Source organism: Oncorhynchus kisutch, linkage group LG12, assembly GCF_002021735.2.
Source record: "Oncorhynchus kisutch isolate 150728-3 linkage group LG12, Okis_V2, whole genome shotgun sequence".
NCBI lineage: Eukaryota > Metazoa > Chordata > Actinopteri > Salmoniformes > Salmonidae > Oncorhynchus > Oncorhynchus kisutch.
Genome location: NC_034185.2, coordinates 8,226,582 through 8,244,255, shown reverse-complemented (window position 1 = coordinate 8,244,255; position 17,674 = coordinate 8,226,582). Strand labels below are relative to the sequence as shown.

Here is a 17,674-nt window from a genome sequence, read left to right as displayed (position 1 = left end):
CTGTCTCTTGTCTGTACCAGGTGCAGACATAGTGCAGTGGCTGATGAAGAACCTAGCCATTGAAGATCCAGGTGGGTGAAATGCAATTTTTTGGAGCTTTGTGTTCAATGGCAATTAAAGAATGTATTAAATGTGTGATAGACCCTGCAAGGGCTCCTCAGGCGTCACTACAGTCCTTGGTTCGAATCCAGACTGTATCACATCCGGCCGTGATTGGGAGTCCCATAGGGCCTGCGCACAATTGGCCCAGCCTTGTCCGGGTTTGGCCCGGGGTAGGCTGTCATTGTAAATAAGAATAACTCTTAATATATTATATATATTATTATTGCATGTGTTGCATGTTTGTCATTGTCTCTTCCTGGTTACTGTACATGGATATAGTTCAAGAAAATGAGCTTTGTGTTTAATTACTATTACTGTCACGTGTGTTACATGTAAGTAAATCACTGTGTCACATTCTTTACCTTGCCCACGTAGCTGAGGCCATCCACATCGGGAGTCTGATTGCTGCTCAGGGATATCTCTTCCCCATCTCTGATCACGTTCTGTCACTCAAAGACGATGGAACCTTCTATCGCTTCCAGGTGAGCAGTAGGACCATATAAGGCAGCTTCCAGGTGAGCAGTAGGACCATATAAGGCAGCTTCCAGGTGACCAGTAAGACCACATAAGGCAGCTTCCAGGTGAGCAGTAGGACCATATAAGGCAGCTTCCAGGTGAGCAGTAGGACCACATAAGGCAGCTTCCAGGTGAGCAGTAGGACCACATAAGGCAGCTTCCAGGTGAGCAGTAGGACCACATAAGGCAGCTTCCAGGTGAGCAGTAGGACCACTTAAGGCAGCTTCCAGGTGAGCAGTAGGACCATATAAGGCAGCTTCCAGGTGACCACCACCATAGGCTAAAGACATTTAAGTTGATAAGGAAGCAGAAATGAGACAAAGAGGGATTACATTTGGTTCTGTGAATGTTCCCAGAACGTTGCATTATGTTGTGGTAAAGGTGTAGGAATATTCTCCCGTTAACAGCTAAAAACGTAACATTTCATACATCTCTGCACTGCCAGTAAGTGAAACACTACCAACGTGACCAGTTGTTCTCCCCATGCACGTGTAGGCCACTTCCTACTCTCTTCCTCATGAGAGATTTTAAAAATGAGAGAGCAAAGACAGACATGGACAAGTGCTGTTTTGTGTTAATCTGAATCTGAATTATAAATTATAAGACACTTTCCAGCTCAGTCATGGAAGCAAGTCAACATTTTCCCTGGTCCCTGATCCATACAATACCACATCCACTAAGGTACTTCCTCTGTTTTTACATCCATGACCCCATTAAAAATGAACGGTGGAATATCCTGTGAAATATTTACCACAACCGAACCCAAAGAGAGAACATTTAGGGGTCTGTATACACAAAGCCTCTCAGTAGTGCGTCGGAGGGGATGGCTGCCGTTTTACCGATTGAAAACAAAAACTTACTTTGATTATTAATGTTGATGTTTCCATCTCTTATGACCAAAAAGAGCTTCTGGATATCAGAACAGCGATTACTCACCTCAAACGGGACAAAGATTTTTCTTTAATGAGTCTGACAAGAAGGAATATAGTGTCTCTACCAGACAAGGCCCAAATCCCCATCATTCACATGAAGAAAAGACGGAAACACAGGAGGTGCAGATCAGAGTGCCTTCTGAGAATTCGTTGGCGATTGGGTAACCCGCCTCTACCATCTGTTCTATCAGCCAACCAATCACTGGAGAATAAATACCTTATGATAAGCTGTAGAACACACTATCTACCAAGAGTTTTCATCTATATTTTTCCTAGCCATCTATTTACCACCACCAACTGACGCTGGCACTAAGACCGCCATCAACCAATTGGATAAGGCCATAAGAAAATGCTCATCCAGAAGCGACGCTCTAGACCACCTTTACTCCACAAAGACACGTACAAAGCTCTCCCTCATCCTCCATTTGGAAAATCTGACCATAACTCTATCCTCCTGATTCCTGATTACAAACAAAAACTACAGCAGGAAGTACCAGCTCAAGAAGGAAGTGGTCAGATGACGCGCATGCTACGCTACAGGACTGTTTTGCTAGACAGACTGGATTCATCCAATGGCATTGAGGAGTATACCATCTCAGTCACCGGCTTCATCAATAAGTGCATCGACGACGTCGTCCCCACAGTGACCGTACGTACATATCCCAACCAGAAGCCATGGATTACAGGCAACATCCGCACCAAGCTGAAGGCTAGAGCTGTCGCTTTCAAGGAGGGTGACACTAATCCGGACGCTTATAACAAATCCCGCTATGCCCTCAGACGAACCATCAAACAGGCAAAGTGTCAATACAGGACTAAGACTAAATCCTACTACACCGTCTCTGACGCTCATCGGATGTGGCAGGACTTTCATACTATTATGGATACAAAGGAAAACCCATCCGCGAACTGCCCAGTAACGCAAGCCTACCAGACGAGCTAAATGCCTTTTATGCTCGCTTCGAGGCAAGCAACACTGAAGCATGTATGAGAGCACCAGCTGTTCCGGACGACTCTGTGATCATGCTCTCCGTAGCCGATGTGAGCAAGACCTTTAAACAGGTCAACATTAACAAAGCCAGATGGATTAACAGGACTTGTACTCAAAGCATGCAACGGACCAACTGGCAAGTGTCTTCACTGTTCAACCTCTCCCTGACCGAGTCTGTAATACCAACATGTTTCAGGCAGACCCCCATAGTCCCTGTGCCCAAGGAAGGGAAGGTAACCTGCCTAAATGATTAGCACTCATGTCGGTAGCCATGAAGTGCTTTGAAAGGCTGGTCATGGCTCACATCAACACCGTTATCCCAGAAACCCAAGACCCACTCCAATTTGCATACCGCCCCAACCGATCGACAGATGACGCAATCTCAATCGCACTCCACACTGCCCTTTCCCACCTGGACAAAAGGAAAACCTATGTGAGAATGCTGTTCATTGACTACAGCTCAGCGTTCAACACCATAGTACCCTCAAACTCATCACTAAGCTAAGGACCCTGGGTCTAAACACCTCCCTCTGGAACTGGATCTTGAACTTCCTGACGGGCCGCACCGAGGTGGTGAGGGTAGGTAACAACACATCTGTCGCGCTGATCCTCAACACGGGGGCCCCTCAGGGGTGCGTGCTTAGTCCCCTCCTGTACTCCCTGTTCACTTACGACTGTGTGGCCAAGCACGACTCCAACACCATCATTAAGTTTACTGACGACATAGTGGTGGTAGGCCTGGTCACCGACAACAACTAGACAGCCTATAGGGAGGAGGTCAGAGACCTGGCAGTGTGGTGCCAGGACAACAACCTCTCCCTCAACGTCAGCAAGACAGAGGAGATGATCGTGGACTACAGGAAATGGAGGTCCGAACTCTCTCCTATTCAAATCAAACTTTATTAGTCACATGCGCCGAATAGAATAGGTGTCAACCTTACAGTGAAATGCTTACTTACAAGCCCATAATCACTTCATCCCTACCTACATGTACAAATGACCTTGACTAACCTGTACCCACGCACATTGACTCGGTACCAATACTCCCTGTTTATAGCCTCATTCTTGTTATTTTATTTTGTTACTTAAAAATATATATATATTTCTTTGATTTATTTAGTAAATATTTTCTTAACTCTGTTTTCTTAAAACTGCATTTTTGGTGAAGGGCTTGTCAGTAAGCATTTCACGGTAAGGTGAACCTACACCTGTTGTATTCGGCGCATGTGACAAATACAATTAGATTGGATTTGATCTAGGATCAGGTGCCGTATAATCCACATAATGTTTATTCCCAGGAGGCTCAGAGTTTTTCGCAGAGGAAAAACAGAACACTGAGTATGTTCTATATGGCAATCTATTCCCTATACTCTATAGTGCACTACATTTGACCAGAGGTGTGTGGGCCCTTGTCAAAAGCAGTGCACTACACAGGAAATAGTGTGCCATTTGGGATGCGAAACAATGCCATTTCAACTCCTGCCTACTCCACTCGCTGTGCAGATTACACGACAGCAATAAATGAATTTCATGCCAGCCTCTTTTTTTATCTGTCTGGAGTTTTCACAGCATGACACTCGTGTGCCTCTTGGAAAGCAGTCTACTGTATATGCCTTTCTGTTGAATCAACTATATATCTTTACAAACTGACAGAATTTTTTAACTGTTAAGTTATTGACTAATATTGTCACCATGCTTACCAATAAGGACTTCTCTGCACACCTCTCTTCGTCCTAACTTCTTTCTATTCCTCTCCTAACTATTCCTCCCTTCATCCTCACTCCTCTATCTAAACTTCTCTCCGTTCTCCATCTCTCTGACTCCCAGGCTCCATATTTCTGGCCTTCTAACTGCTGGGAGCCAGAGAACACAGACTATGGTAAGTCCATAGAAATTGAATTACTAGAACAGAGATTCCCCTTTCAAAGCAATGCTCTGTGACAGTTGGAAAGTCTACATCTATGGTAAATCATTCACTATAGGTAGTGATGGGAAAGAAATACTGTAAAAGAAAATGACTCGAGTGAAAGTTGCTCAAATATACATAAGTATCAAAAGTAAAAGTATAAATAATTTCAAATTCCTTGTAGTAAAACACCCAGAAGGCACAATTGATTTTGTTTTTTAAAAAACATTTATGGATAGCCAGGGGCACACTTCAACAGTCAGACATAATTTACAAATGAAACGTGTGTTTAGTGAGTCTGCCAGATCTGAGGCAGTAGGGATGACCAGGGATGTTCTCTTGATAAGTGCGTGAATTAGACAATTTTCCTGTTCTGCTAATCATTCAAAATGTAATGAGTACTTTTGAGTGTCGGGGGAAATTTAAGGAGTAAAAATTACATTAGTTTCTTTAGGAATGTAGTGGAGTAAAAGTTAAAGTTGTCAAAAAATATAATAGTGAAGTACAAATACCCCAAAGAACTGCTGAAGTAGTACTGTGAAGTACTGTGAAGTACTGTGAAGTACTTTACACCATTGACTATAGGGGCTAGAAATCCTAACACTTCATCCTATAGGACAGTGTCCCCATCACAGCTCACAGAACAGTCACAACCAGGAGACTCATCAGCTCCAGGGTAACATTATAGATAACGACAGCTCTCAGAACAGTCACAACCAGGAGACTCATCAGCTCCAGGGTAACATTATAGATAACGACAGCTCTCAGAACAGTCCCAACCAGGAGACTCATCAGCTCCAGGGTAACATTATAGATAACGACAGCTCTCGGAACAGTCACAACCAGGAGACTCATCAGCTCCAGGGTAACACAATAAATAATGACAGCTCTCGGAACAGTCACAACCAGGAGACTCATCAGCTCCAGGGTAACATTATTGATAACGACCGCTCTCGGGACAGTCACAACCAGGAGACTCATCAGCTCCAGGGTAACATTATAGATAACGACAGCTCTCGGAACAGTCACAACCAGGAGACTCATCAGCTCCAGGGTAACATTATTGATAACGACCGCTCTCGGGACAGTCACAACCAGGAGACTCATCAGCTCCAGGGTAACATTATAGATAACGACAGCTCTCGGAACAGTCACAACCAGGAGAGTCATCAGCTCCAGGGTAACATTATAGACAACGGCAGCTCTCAGAACAGTCACAACCAGGAGACTCATCAGCTCCAGGGTAACGACAGCTCTCAGAACAGTCACAACCAGGAGACTCATCAGCTCCAGGTTAACATTATAGATAACGACCGCTATCAGAACAGTCACAACCAGGAGACTCATCAGCTCCAGGGTAACATTATAGATAACGACAGCTCTCAGAACAGTCACAACCAGGAGACTCATCAGCTCCTGGAGGTCGGAACTAAATCTGAACAGGGACTGGGAGTGGGTGAGGAGGAGGGGAGGTGGAGGGATGGGAGATGAGGGGAGATGGGGGGATGTTTTAGGGATGGGAGATAAGGGGGGGGGGGGGGTGTTGGAGGGATGGGGGATGTGGGGGGAGGGGGGTGTTGGAGGGATGGAAGATGATGAGGGGGTGTTGGAGGGATGGGAGATGAGGGGAGAGGGGGGGTGTTGGAGGATGGGAGATGTAGGGGGGTTGGAGGGATGGGAGATGAGGGGTGGTGTTGGAGGATGGGAGATGAGGGGGGGGTGTTGGAGGATGGGAGATGAGGGGGGGTGTTGGAGGATGGGAGATGAGGGAGGGGTTTGGAGGATGGGAGATGAGGGGGGGGGTTTGGAGGATGGGAGATGAGGGGGGGGTGTTGGAGGATGGGAGATGTGGGGGGGGGGGTTGGAGGGATGGGAGATGAGGGGAGAGTGGGGGGAGGGGGGGTGTTGGAGGGATGGAAGATGATGAGGGGGTGTTGGAGGGATGGGAGATGAGGGGAGAGGGGGGTGTTGGAGGATGGGAGATGTAGGGGGGGAGTTGGAGGATGGGAGATGAGGGGGGGTGTTGGAGGATGGGAGATGTGGGCAGGTTGGAGGGATGGGAGATGAGGGGGGGTGTTGGAGGATGGAGAGAGATAGTGATGGATGGATGGATGGATGGAGAGGGAGAGATAGGGATGGATAGAGAGGGAGAGAGATAGTGATGGATGGATGGAGAGGGAGAGAGATTGGGATGGCTGGATTGAAGGGATTTACAGAACCACTGATAAGGCTCAGTCTTAGGTCTCTCTCTCTCTTTCTCTCTCTGTCTTTCTCTCTCTCTCTCTGTCTCTCTCTCAATTTAATTTAATTTAATTCAATTCAATTCAAGGGGCTTTATTGGCATGGGAAACATATGTTAACATTGCCAAAGCAAGTGAGGTAGATATTATACAAAAGTGAAATAAACAATCAAAATTAACAGTTCTCTTTCTTTCTCTCTTCTTTCTTTCTTTCTTTCTTTCTTTCTTTCTTTCTTTCTTTCTTTCTTTCTTTCTTTCTTTCTTTCTTTCCCTCCCTCCTCCCCAGCTATCTATCTGTGCAAGAGGACCATGCAGAACAAGACTCGTCTGGAGCTGGCTGATTATGAGGCGGTGGGTACATTCCAAATGACACGCTGTATCCTATACAGTGCTTTAGTATCTATAGATTATAGTATGGATCAATATGACTGTCTGACTGTAACTAGAAACACAACGTTTTTTCCCCCATTTCAATAAGCCCTGGCTGATACAGGTAGGTAGGTACTGGCTGATACAGGTAGGTAGGTACTGGCTGATACAGGTAGGTAGGTACTGGCTGATACAGGTAGGTAGGTACTGGCTGATACAGGTAGGTAGGTACTGGCTGATACAGGTAGGTAGGTACTGGCTGATACAGGTAGGTAGGTACTGGCTGATACAGGTAGGTAGGTACTGGCTGATACAGGTAGGTAGGTACTGGCTGATACAGGTAGGTAGGTACTGGCTGATACAGGTAGGTAGGTACTGGCTGATACAGGTAGGTAGGTACTGGCTGATACAGGTAGTGAAACCAGCCAACATAAACTTCAAGGTTCAGTTGATTTGCAATTTGACACTCTGCTAGGTGGCTGTGGGTGGGGTGCTCATGTTCCTCTCTCTCTCTCCCTCCCTCTCCCCAATCCTCGCCCTCCCTTCATACCTCCTTCTCTCCCTCCCTCCCTCCCTCCCTCCCTCCCTCCCTCTTTCTCTCTCTCTCTCTCTCTCTCTCTCTCTCTCCCTCCCTCTCCCCCATCATCGCCCTCCCTTCATCCCTCCCCCCTACCACCTCTCTCCCCCTCCCTCTCCCTCCCTCTCTCCCGCTACCCCCTACCACCCCTCCCTCCCTCCCTCCCCCAACCACCCCTCCCTCCCCCCCCAACCACCCCTCCCTCCCTCCCCCCTACCACCCATCCCTCCCTTCCTCCCTACTGTCTCTCTCCCTCCCCCACTACCTCTCTCCCACTCCATCTCTCCATGAATCAGGAGAACCTAGCCAGACTACAGAGAGCCTTCACTAGGAAGTGGGAGTTTGTCTTCATGCAGGCCGAGGCTCAGGTCAAGTAAGTAAAGTGTTGTGCGTGTGCGTGCGTGTGTGTGTGTGTGTGTGTGTGTGTGTGTGTGTGTGTGCGTGCGTGTGTGCGTTCGTTTCAACCGCCTCTTCTTTATGAGCCAGACGTCCCTCCTAATCTGATTGGTCATGAAAACCTGTTCTGACTAATCAGATGTTTTACACCTTAATTAGGAACAACAGGAATCAGGAATCATGGGAGGAGAGACAGGGATTTGTCTCAAATGACACCTTACACTGCATTACTTCTGGTGAAAAGTAGTGCACTATATAGGGAATAGGGTGCCAATTGGTACAGGGTGCAGTGTGGAGCGCTGAGCGAGCGTCGGGGTGTGTGTGTGTGTGTGTGAGCGTCAGTGTACAGCTCTGTGTAAATGCCAGTTATATAAGGGGAAAGTGGCACCGATGGAAATGAATTTGCTGTGCTCTGCTCTGAGGCAGGGAGTCAGGCCGCGACTTCGACAGGTTCTTCTGTTCTTCTTAATACGACCACAGTGTGTGTGTGTGTGTGTGTGTGTGTTTTCTTTTTGATACATTACAAAGTGTATTGTATTTGTGGAGAGGTTTTTCTATTAGAAATTAAACACCCTTAGGCTCTTTCTCTCTCTTTATCTCCCCATTCTCCCTCCCTCCCTCCCTCCCTCCCTCCCTCCCTCCCTCCCTCCCTCCCTCCCTCCCTCCCTCCCTCGCTCCCTCTCTTGCTCCCTCGCTCCCTCTCTCGCTCCCTCTCTCGCTCCGTCTCTCGCTCCGTCTCTCGCTCCGTCTCTCGCTCCGTCTCTCGCTCTGTCTCTCGCTCTGTCTCTCTCTCTCTCTCTCCTCCAGGATCGACACGAAAAAGGATAGAATTGAGAGGAAGATTCTAGACAGTCAAGAAAGAGCTTTCTGGGATGTCCACAGGCCTGTGGTATGTGTGTTTTGAAATATTTCTGTTCCTGGACTTGCCCAATAACACCCCAGAGACAGTAGGAGCGGTAGAGATACTCGTATTAATGATCGGCTATGAAAAGCCAACTGACATTTACTCCTGAGGTGCTGACTTGTTGCACCCTCGACAACCACTGCGATTATTATTATTTGACCATGCTGGTCATTTATGAACATCTTGGCCATGTTCTGTTATAATCTCCAGCCTGGTTACTCTCTAGGTTTCTTCCTAGGTTTTGGCCTTTCTAGGGAGTTTTTCTGTACAGCACTTTGAGATATCAGCTGATGTACGAAGGGCTTTATAAATACATTTGATTTTGATTTCTATGATCTACAGCCAGGTTGTGTGAACGTCACAGAGATGGACATCAGGAAATGCAGACGCATGAAGAACCCACAGAGAGTCAAGAAGGTACGGACAGGAAGGACTAGATTCACTAGACTGTGGATAGAACTATAGATTGGTGTTGTGCCTGGGTCCCAAGAAAAAGTCAGACTTGACAAAAAAAAAACAGTTTAGAAACGTTTTTGAGGAATGGGATAGTAACGTGCTACTTTTCTCTCTCTCCTGTCTTCTCCTTCATTTCTATCTTCCTCCCCCTGTCCAGTCAGTGTATGGACTGATAGAGGAGGGTCAGTCACAGAGCCCGGTACACAGACCCTCACAGCTAGCCAGGAAAGGCACCAAAGAGGACGTGGAGAAAGAGGTACTTCTGTGTGTTCTATTGGATGTTGGATGTTGTATTGGATGTTGTATTGGATGTTGTATTGGATGTTGGATGTTGTATTGGATGTTGTATTGGATGTTGGATGTTGTATTGGATGTTGTATTGGATGTTGGATGTTGTATTGGATGTTGGATGTTATATTGGATGTTGTATTGGATGTTGTATTGGATGTTGTATTGAATGTTGTATTGGATGTTGTATTGGATGTTGGATGTTGTATTGGATGTTGGATGTTGTATTGGATGTTGGATGTTGTATTGGATGTTGTATTGGATGTTGGATGTTATATTGGATGTTATATTGGATGTTATATTGGATGTTATATTGGATGTTGTATTGGATGTTATATTGGATGTTATATTGGATGTTATATTGGATGTTGTATTGGATGTTGTATTGGATGTTGTATTGGATGTTGTATTGGATGTTGTATTGGATGTTATATTGGATGTTATATTGGATGTTATATTGGATGTTGTATTGGATGTTGTATTGGATGTTGTATTGGATGTTGTATTGGATGTTGTATTGGATGTTGTATTGGATGTTGTATTGGAGGTTCTATTGGGTATTTTATTGGATGTTGGATGTTAGTTTGGATGTTGATGTTCTATTAGATGTTCTGGGTCTCTCCATAGATGTTTGATCAGGTTCAAATCTGGGCTCTGGCTGGGCCACTCAAGGACATTCAGCTTGGCATTCAGGCCAAAGAGTTTCATCAGACCAGAGAATCTTGTTTCTCATGGTCTGAGAGACTTTAGGTACAATTTGGAAAACTCCAAGTGGGTTGTCATGTACCTTTTACTGAGGAGTGGCATCCTTCTGGCCACTTTACCATAAAGTCCTGATTGGTGGAGTGCTGCAGAGATGGTTGTCCTTCTGGAAGGTTCTCCCATCTCCACAGAGGAACTCTGGAGCTCTTTCAGAGTGACCATCGGGTTCTTGGTCACCTCTCTGACCAAGATTCTTCTCCCTGATTACTTAGTTTTTCCAGGCGGCCAGCTCTAGGAAGTTTTTGCGGTTCCAAACTTCTTCCATTTAAAATTGATGGGGGTCACTATGTTCTTGGGGACCTTCAATGCTGCAGAAATGTTTTGGTACCCTTCCCCAGATATGTGCCTCGACACAATCCTGTCTCGGAGCTCTGCGACAATTCCTTCAACCTCATGGCTTGGTTTTTACTCAGACATGTACTGTCAACTGAGAGACCTTATATAGACAGGTGTGTGCCTTTCCAAATCATGTCCAATCAATTGAATTTACTACAGGTGGACTCCAATAAAGATGTAGAAACATCTCAAGGATGATCAATGGAAACAGGATGCACCTGAGCTCAATTTAGAGTCTCATAGCAAACGGTCTGAATATTAATGTGAATATGGCATTTCAGTTTTTAGATTTTTTTATACATTTGCAAAAAATAAATAAAAGGTTTTCCCTTGTCATGACGGGGTATTGTGATGTCATTACGGGGTATTGTGATGTCATGACGGGGTATTGTGATGCCATTACGGGGTATTGTGATGTCATGACGGGGTATTGTGATGTCATGACGGGGTATTGTGATGTCATGACGGGGTATTGTGATGTCATTACGGGGTATTGTGATGTCATTACGGGGTATTGTGATGTCATTACGGGGTATTGTGATGTCATTACAGGGTATTGTGATGTCATGACGGGGTATTGTGATGTCATGACGGGGTATTGTGATGTCATTACGGGGTATTGTGATGTCATTACGGGGTATTGTGATGTCATTACGGGGTATTGCGATGTCATTACGGGGTATTGTGATGTCATTACGGGGTATTGTGATGTCATTACGGGGTATTGTGTGTAGATTGATCAGGGGAAAAAATGTATTCAATCAATTTTAGAATAAGGCTGTAACGTAACAAAATGCACTGTACCAATTAGAAACCCGTTTTAATCATAATCGAAGAATAATGAGGACTTATTGCTTCTCCTCCTCAGATTGTGTTTCTTAACAGCCAGTTGGACCGACACTGTATAAAGGTTTCAAAAGTCGCTGAGAGGTAGGTATGAGCAAAGCTCCACCATCTCCCCTATAAAACAGTTCCTGTCATGAAGCACTTTGACCTTGATAAATCAACACGTGTATATTTTATCAACCTGTGTGGAAATCCAGAGCTCTGAATAGAAGAAACCCCCCCCCCCCCCCCCCCCCCCCCCCCCCCCCCCCCCAGTCATTTCTTTTTCTGAACCACAATAAGAGCATAGCCATGGAGGACAAAAAAAATACTACGAATTTGGGGGATTTTCACGAAATGTAATCCATAAAATGTTCCTTTAGAGAAGGGATTGTTGACCTATATTTATATCTAAAAGCCTAATTGAGAAATAATTGATCAAAGTTGGCATATTTGTGTCATTTTGGCGTTTTCCAGGCCTCTGTTAAGACTCCGTAATCATCTGTAGAACCTACAAAAAAAGTATAAATTAAAAAAATTCTAAAAATTTTAATTTTAAAATTAACATAAATTGGTGTCATATAAAGCTTGCTCTGTAATATGACTAGTATTTTGATCATAATAACAATTTTCTTATGTTAATTTATTTATTATATATTATATATATTATGATTTGTCAAACATAATATAGTCTATGGGCACAGAGTGGGGATGTCTGCAACTTTTAGAGTTATGATCTAATTTGTAAACATTACCATCAGAGTGAATGGATTCAAAATGGTTGCCCTATGCTGGTGATTTGCAGGATGTAAAATGTCATCTGTAATTGTTTACATTGCCTACAATGTCAATATCTCTCTATAAAATGGGCCATAACTTTTAAACTAGTAGAAGTCTCACTCTGGAACTTTGAAATGCTCATAGAATATGTTGTGTTTAACAATATATTGAAAAATTTGCTAAATAGAAAATATACATTTCCAATATTCATATTTACACTACCGTTCAAAAGTTTGGGGTCACTTAGAAATGTCCTTGTTTTTGAAAGAAAAGCACATTTCTTGTCCATTAAAAAGAACATCAAATTGATCAGAAATCAGTGTAGACATTGTTGATGTTGTAAATTACTATTGTAGCTGGAAACAGCAGACTTTTTATGGAATATCTACATAGGAGTACAGAGGCCCATTGTCAGCAACCATCACTCCTGTGTTCCAATGGCACGTTGTGTTAGCTAATCCAAGTTAATTATTTTAAAAGGCTAATTGATCATTAGAAAACCATTTTGCAATTATCTTAGCACAGCTGAAAACTGTTGAGCTCAATAGCAATAAAACTGTCTAAACTGAGTATCTGGAGCATCAGCATTTGTGGGTTCGATTACAGGCTCAAAATGGCCAGAAACAAATAACTTTCTTCTGAAACTCGTCAGTTTATTCTTGTTCTGCAATATGAAGGCTATTCCAATGCTAGATATTTTCCACCATCATTGGAAATAAATTCATAAAAAATCCTACAATGTGATTTTCTGGATTTTTTTTCTCTCATTTCGTCTGTCATATTTGAAGTGTACCTATGATGAAAATTACAGGCCTCTCTCATCTTTTTTAAGTGGGAGAACTTGCACAATTGGTGGCTGACTAAATACTTTTTTGCCCCACTGTACATCTCAATTGTCAGTAGAAACTACACTTTGTTTAAGCAAGTCAGCCATGTTTTTTTTAAAGACAGTAAATGAAATCGTCACTGCCCTACACTCTACCCAAATGATTTTACATTTATTGTCCCCCCTCTAGAATCAAATGTACACTTTTGGGTTCACAATCTGTTTGACCAAATTATTTCATAGTTCCAAATCAGATCCACCCTACCAAACTTCCCTGCTAAAACATACTGTAGGTTTGTCTGTCTGCCGCTTTTTCCGTTCTCACAGCCTAAATGCCAATCACCAAACAAGGGGACTAATGCAAGTGTGGTTTAAATCCATTTTAGTACATGCTGTCAAAAGGCTGCATTCTGCAATCGGGACAGGAGTTACAGCCACCTAATTTTGTTGACAACATTGTACATAACACAGTACTACCATGACACAGTACTACCATAACACAGTACTACCATGACACAGTACTACCATAACACAGTACTACCATGACACAGTACTACCATGACACAGTACTACCATAACACAGTACTACCATGACACAGTACTACCATAACACAGTACTACCATGACACAGTACTACCATAACACAGTACTACCATGACACAGTACTACCATAACACAGTACTACCATGACACAGCACTACCATAACACAGTACTACCATGACACTGCAATACCGTAACACAGCGATACCATGACACAGTACTACTATAACACAGTACTACCATAACACAGTACTACCATGACACAGCACTACCATAACACAGTACTACCATAACACAGTACTACCATGACACAGTACTACCATAACACAGTACTACCATAACACTGCACTACCGTAACACAGTACTACCATGACACAGTACTACCATAACACAGTACTACCATAACACAGTACTACCATAACACTGCACTACCGTAACACAGCGATACCATGACACAGTACTTCCATGACACAGTACTACCATGACACAGTACTACCATGACACAGTACTACCATGACACAGTACTACCATGACACAGCACTACCATAACACAGCACTACCATGACACAGTACTACTGTAACACAGCGATACCATGACACAGTACTACCGTAACACAGCACTACCATAACACAGTACTACCATGACACAGTACTACTGTAACACAGCGATACCATGAAACAGTACTACCATAACACAGCACTACCGTAACACAGCGATACCATGACACAGTACTACCATAACACAGCACTACCATGACACAGTACTACCATGACACAGTACTACCATGACACTGTACTACCATGACACAGTACTACCATGACACAGTACTACCATGACACAGTACTACCATGACACAGCACTACCGTGCAGCGGCGAATGTTCTCTCTCCTCGTCTTTTCCACATCCACGTCTTTCTCTCATCCAATCCCCTTGATCCTTCTCATAACTAGACCAATCATAACGCCTCAATGAGCCGCGGTTCACAGTGCTGTGGCCAAGACAGGACAATGATAGAGGTGCCGCTGGTGACGGTAAATTGCAGACGGGGATGCTCCCATTTCAAAACGATTTTGTGGAGGACAGATTAAACGTTAACGCACTGACTATACAACGGACTAATTAGACAAATGAAAGCAGTATTTTTCAGTGGGTGAGATAGAAGAGGTGTGCCGTGAGAAGAGGGTCTAAATGCGTTTGTCTCGCGGCCAAAGCATGAGAGTTGGCAGCTCTGCTTACACATGCATGTTATTGAATCATTGCACCCATACTGCTCGCGAGCGTCTGAGTGGCCAGGCACTAAAATAGAAATTGGTTCTATTTGCTATGCTCAACGCGCTGTAAATCCGGCCTCCTCCCATCTCCTCATTGGTTTTTAAGAGCATATACCCACCAGCCATCTCCTCATTGGTTTTTAAGAGCATATACCCACGTGGGTGATTGAAAGATGAACTTAGGTCCACACTCCGGTAGGTTGTGGTAATGCTGTTGGTAGGTTGTGGTAATGCTGTTGGTAGGTTGATGAACTGAGTTCCACACTCGGGTAAGTTGTGGTAATGCTGTTGGTAGGTTGTGGTAATGTTATTGGTAGGTTGTGGTAATGCTGTTGGTAGGTTGTGGTAATGCTGTTGGTAGGTTGTGGTAATGCTGTTGGTAGGTTGTGGTAATGCTGTTGGCAGGTTGTGGTAATGCTGTTGGTAGGTTGTGGTAATGTTATTGGTAGGTTGTGGTAATGCTGTTGGTAGGTTGTGGTAATGCTGTTGGCAGGTTGCGGTAATGCTGTTGGCAGGTTGCGGTAATGCTGTTGGTATGTTGTGGTAATGCTGTTGGTAGGTTGTGGTAATGCTGTTGGCAGGTTGCGGCAATGCTGTTGGTAGGTTGTGGTAATGCTGTTGGTATGCTGTGGTAATGCCGTTGGTAGGTTGTGGTAATGCTGTTTAGTTGGTTGATGAACTGAGGTCCACACTCGGGTAAGTTGTGGTAATGCTGTTGGCAGGTTGTGGTAATGTTGTTGGCAGGTTGTGGTAATGCTGTTGGTAGGTTGTGGTAATGCTGTTGGTAGGTTGTGGTAATGCTGTTGGTAGGTTGTGGTAATGCTGTTGGTAGATTGCGGTAATGCTGTTGGTAGGTTGCGGTAATGCTGTTGGTAGGTTGTGGTAATGCTGTTGGTAGGTTGCGGTAATGCTGTTGGTAGGTTGTGGTAATGCTGTATAGTTCTTTGCCAACAGCCATATGAAGTCCAAAGAAGAAAAAGAAGCCTGAAGGAAGGAGGAGAGATGATGAGAAACTCATTCGGTTTAACATTTTATCTGTGGATTAACTGTCGGAGTAGAGGACCTTGTGCATTTCAGGTAAAATAACAATCTGGTTTATAACCCAGGACAAATTAGCTAGCAACAGCAAGCTAGCTAGCTAAATTGCCATAAATGTTTACATTTCGACTTGTCCCCAGAGTTTGTTTTGATATTTCAACCTGCGTGTCGTGATTGCGTTTGGTGTGGGAGTTTGGTGTGGGAGGAACATTTTTTAATTAGTCAGCATTAGGCAAGGTCAGACTGGAGGGCAGGAATTAAGTGATTTATGGCTTCTAGGTCTATGGGCAAGGCTGGAGGACAGTAGTTAAGTGGTTTATGGTTTCTAGGTCTAGGGGAAAGGCTGGAGGACAGTAGTTAAGTGGTTTATGGTTTCTAGGTCTAGGGGAAAGGCTGGAGGACAGTAGTCAAGTGGTTTCTAGGTCTAGGGGAAAGGCTGGAGGACAGTAGTTAAGTGGTTTATTGTTTCTAGGTCTAGGGGAAAGGCTGGAGGACAGTAGTTAAGTGGTTTATTGTTTCTAGGTCTAGGGGAAAGGCTGGAGGACAGTAGTTAAGTGGTTTATGGTTTCTAGGTCTAGGGGAAAGGCTGGAGGACAGTAGTTAAGTGGTTTATGGTTTCTTGGTCTAGGGGAAAGGCTGGAGGACAGTAGTTAAGTGGTTTCTAGGTCTAGGGGAAAGGCTGGAGGACAGTAGTTAAGTGGTGTATTGTTTCTAGGTCTAGGGGAAAGGCTGGAGGACAGTAGTTAAGTGGTTTATGTTTTCTAGGTCTAGGGGAAAGGCTGGAGGACAGTAGTTAAGTGGTTTATTGTTTCTAGGTCTAGGGGAAAGGCTGAATGACAGTAGTTAAGTGGTTTCTAGGTCTAGGGGAAAGGCTGGAGGACAGTAGTTAAGTGGTTTATGGTTTCTAGGTCTAGGGGAAAGGCTGGAGGACAGTAGTTAAGTGGTTTATTGTTTCTAGGTCTAGGGGAAAGGCTGGAGGACAGTAGTTAAGTGGTTTCTAGGTCTAGGGGAAAGGCTGGAGGACAGTAGTTAAGTGGTTTCTAGGTCTAGGGGAAAGGCTGGAGGACAGTAGTTAAGTGGTTTATGGTTTCTAGGTCTAGGGGAAAGGCTGGAGGACAGTAGCTGAGTGGTTTATTGTTTCTAAATGTGACCATCTACCAGGGTGTGTGGTGTTTCTCTAAGAATTCCTTTAAAGAGTTCATAGCCGTTGTTGTTATGGTGATACAGGCAGGGTGTTTGAAACCGGGCTGCACTGTGGCGGAAACTAGTTTTGACTCATCAGTTTCCACCTAATAGTTTACATTTCGACTTGTCCCCAAATTAATATAATAGCCTTACATTTGAGGGGCGGCAGGTAGCCTAATGGTTAGTGCGTTGGACTTGTAACCCGAAAGGTTGCGACATCGATTCCCCGAGCTGACAAGGTAAAAATCTGTCGTTCTGCCCCTGAACAGGCAGTTATCCCACCGTTCCTAGGCCGTCATTGAAAATAAGAATTGGTTCTTAACTGACTTGCCTAGTTAAATAAAGGTCAATTTTTTATTTATTTTTTAAACATCAATAGATTTCTGACTGTAGGGCCTTCGGTTGAACTACTAACTGACTGTAGGCCTACAG

General features: G+C 44.2%; 1 protein-coding gene across 1 annotated transcript in view; it reads left to right on the top strand.

Annotated features, from left to right (window-relative positions):
* The window catches only part of LOC109880795 (regulator of G-protein signaling 6-like), a 115,051-nt gene that overhangs the window by 76,907 nt on the left and 20,470 nt on the right, over nucleotides 1-17,674 (top strand). Inside the window, exons 3-11 of the mRNA XM_031837955.1 lie at nucleotides 21-71; nucleotides 478-584; nucleotides 4,369-4,420; nucleotides 6,974-7,038; nucleotides 7,930-8,006; nucleotides 8,837-8,918; nucleotides 9,276-9,350; nucleotides 9,547-9,645; nucleotides 11,644-11,705. Coding sequence (XP_031693815.1) covers nucleotides 21-71; nucleotides 478-584; nucleotides 4,369-4,420; nucleotides 6,974-7,038; nucleotides 7,930-8,006; nucleotides 8,837-8,918; nucleotides 9,276-9,350; nucleotides 9,547-9,645; nucleotides 11,644-11,705 — 670 coding nt within the window. The remainder of the gene's footprint in view (nucleotides 1-20; nucleotides 72-477; nucleotides 585-4,368; nucleotides 4,421-6,973; nucleotides 7,039-7,929; nucleotides 8,007-8,836; nucleotides 8,919-9,275; nucleotides 9,351-9,546; nucleotides 9,646-11,643; nucleotides 11,706-17,674) is intronic.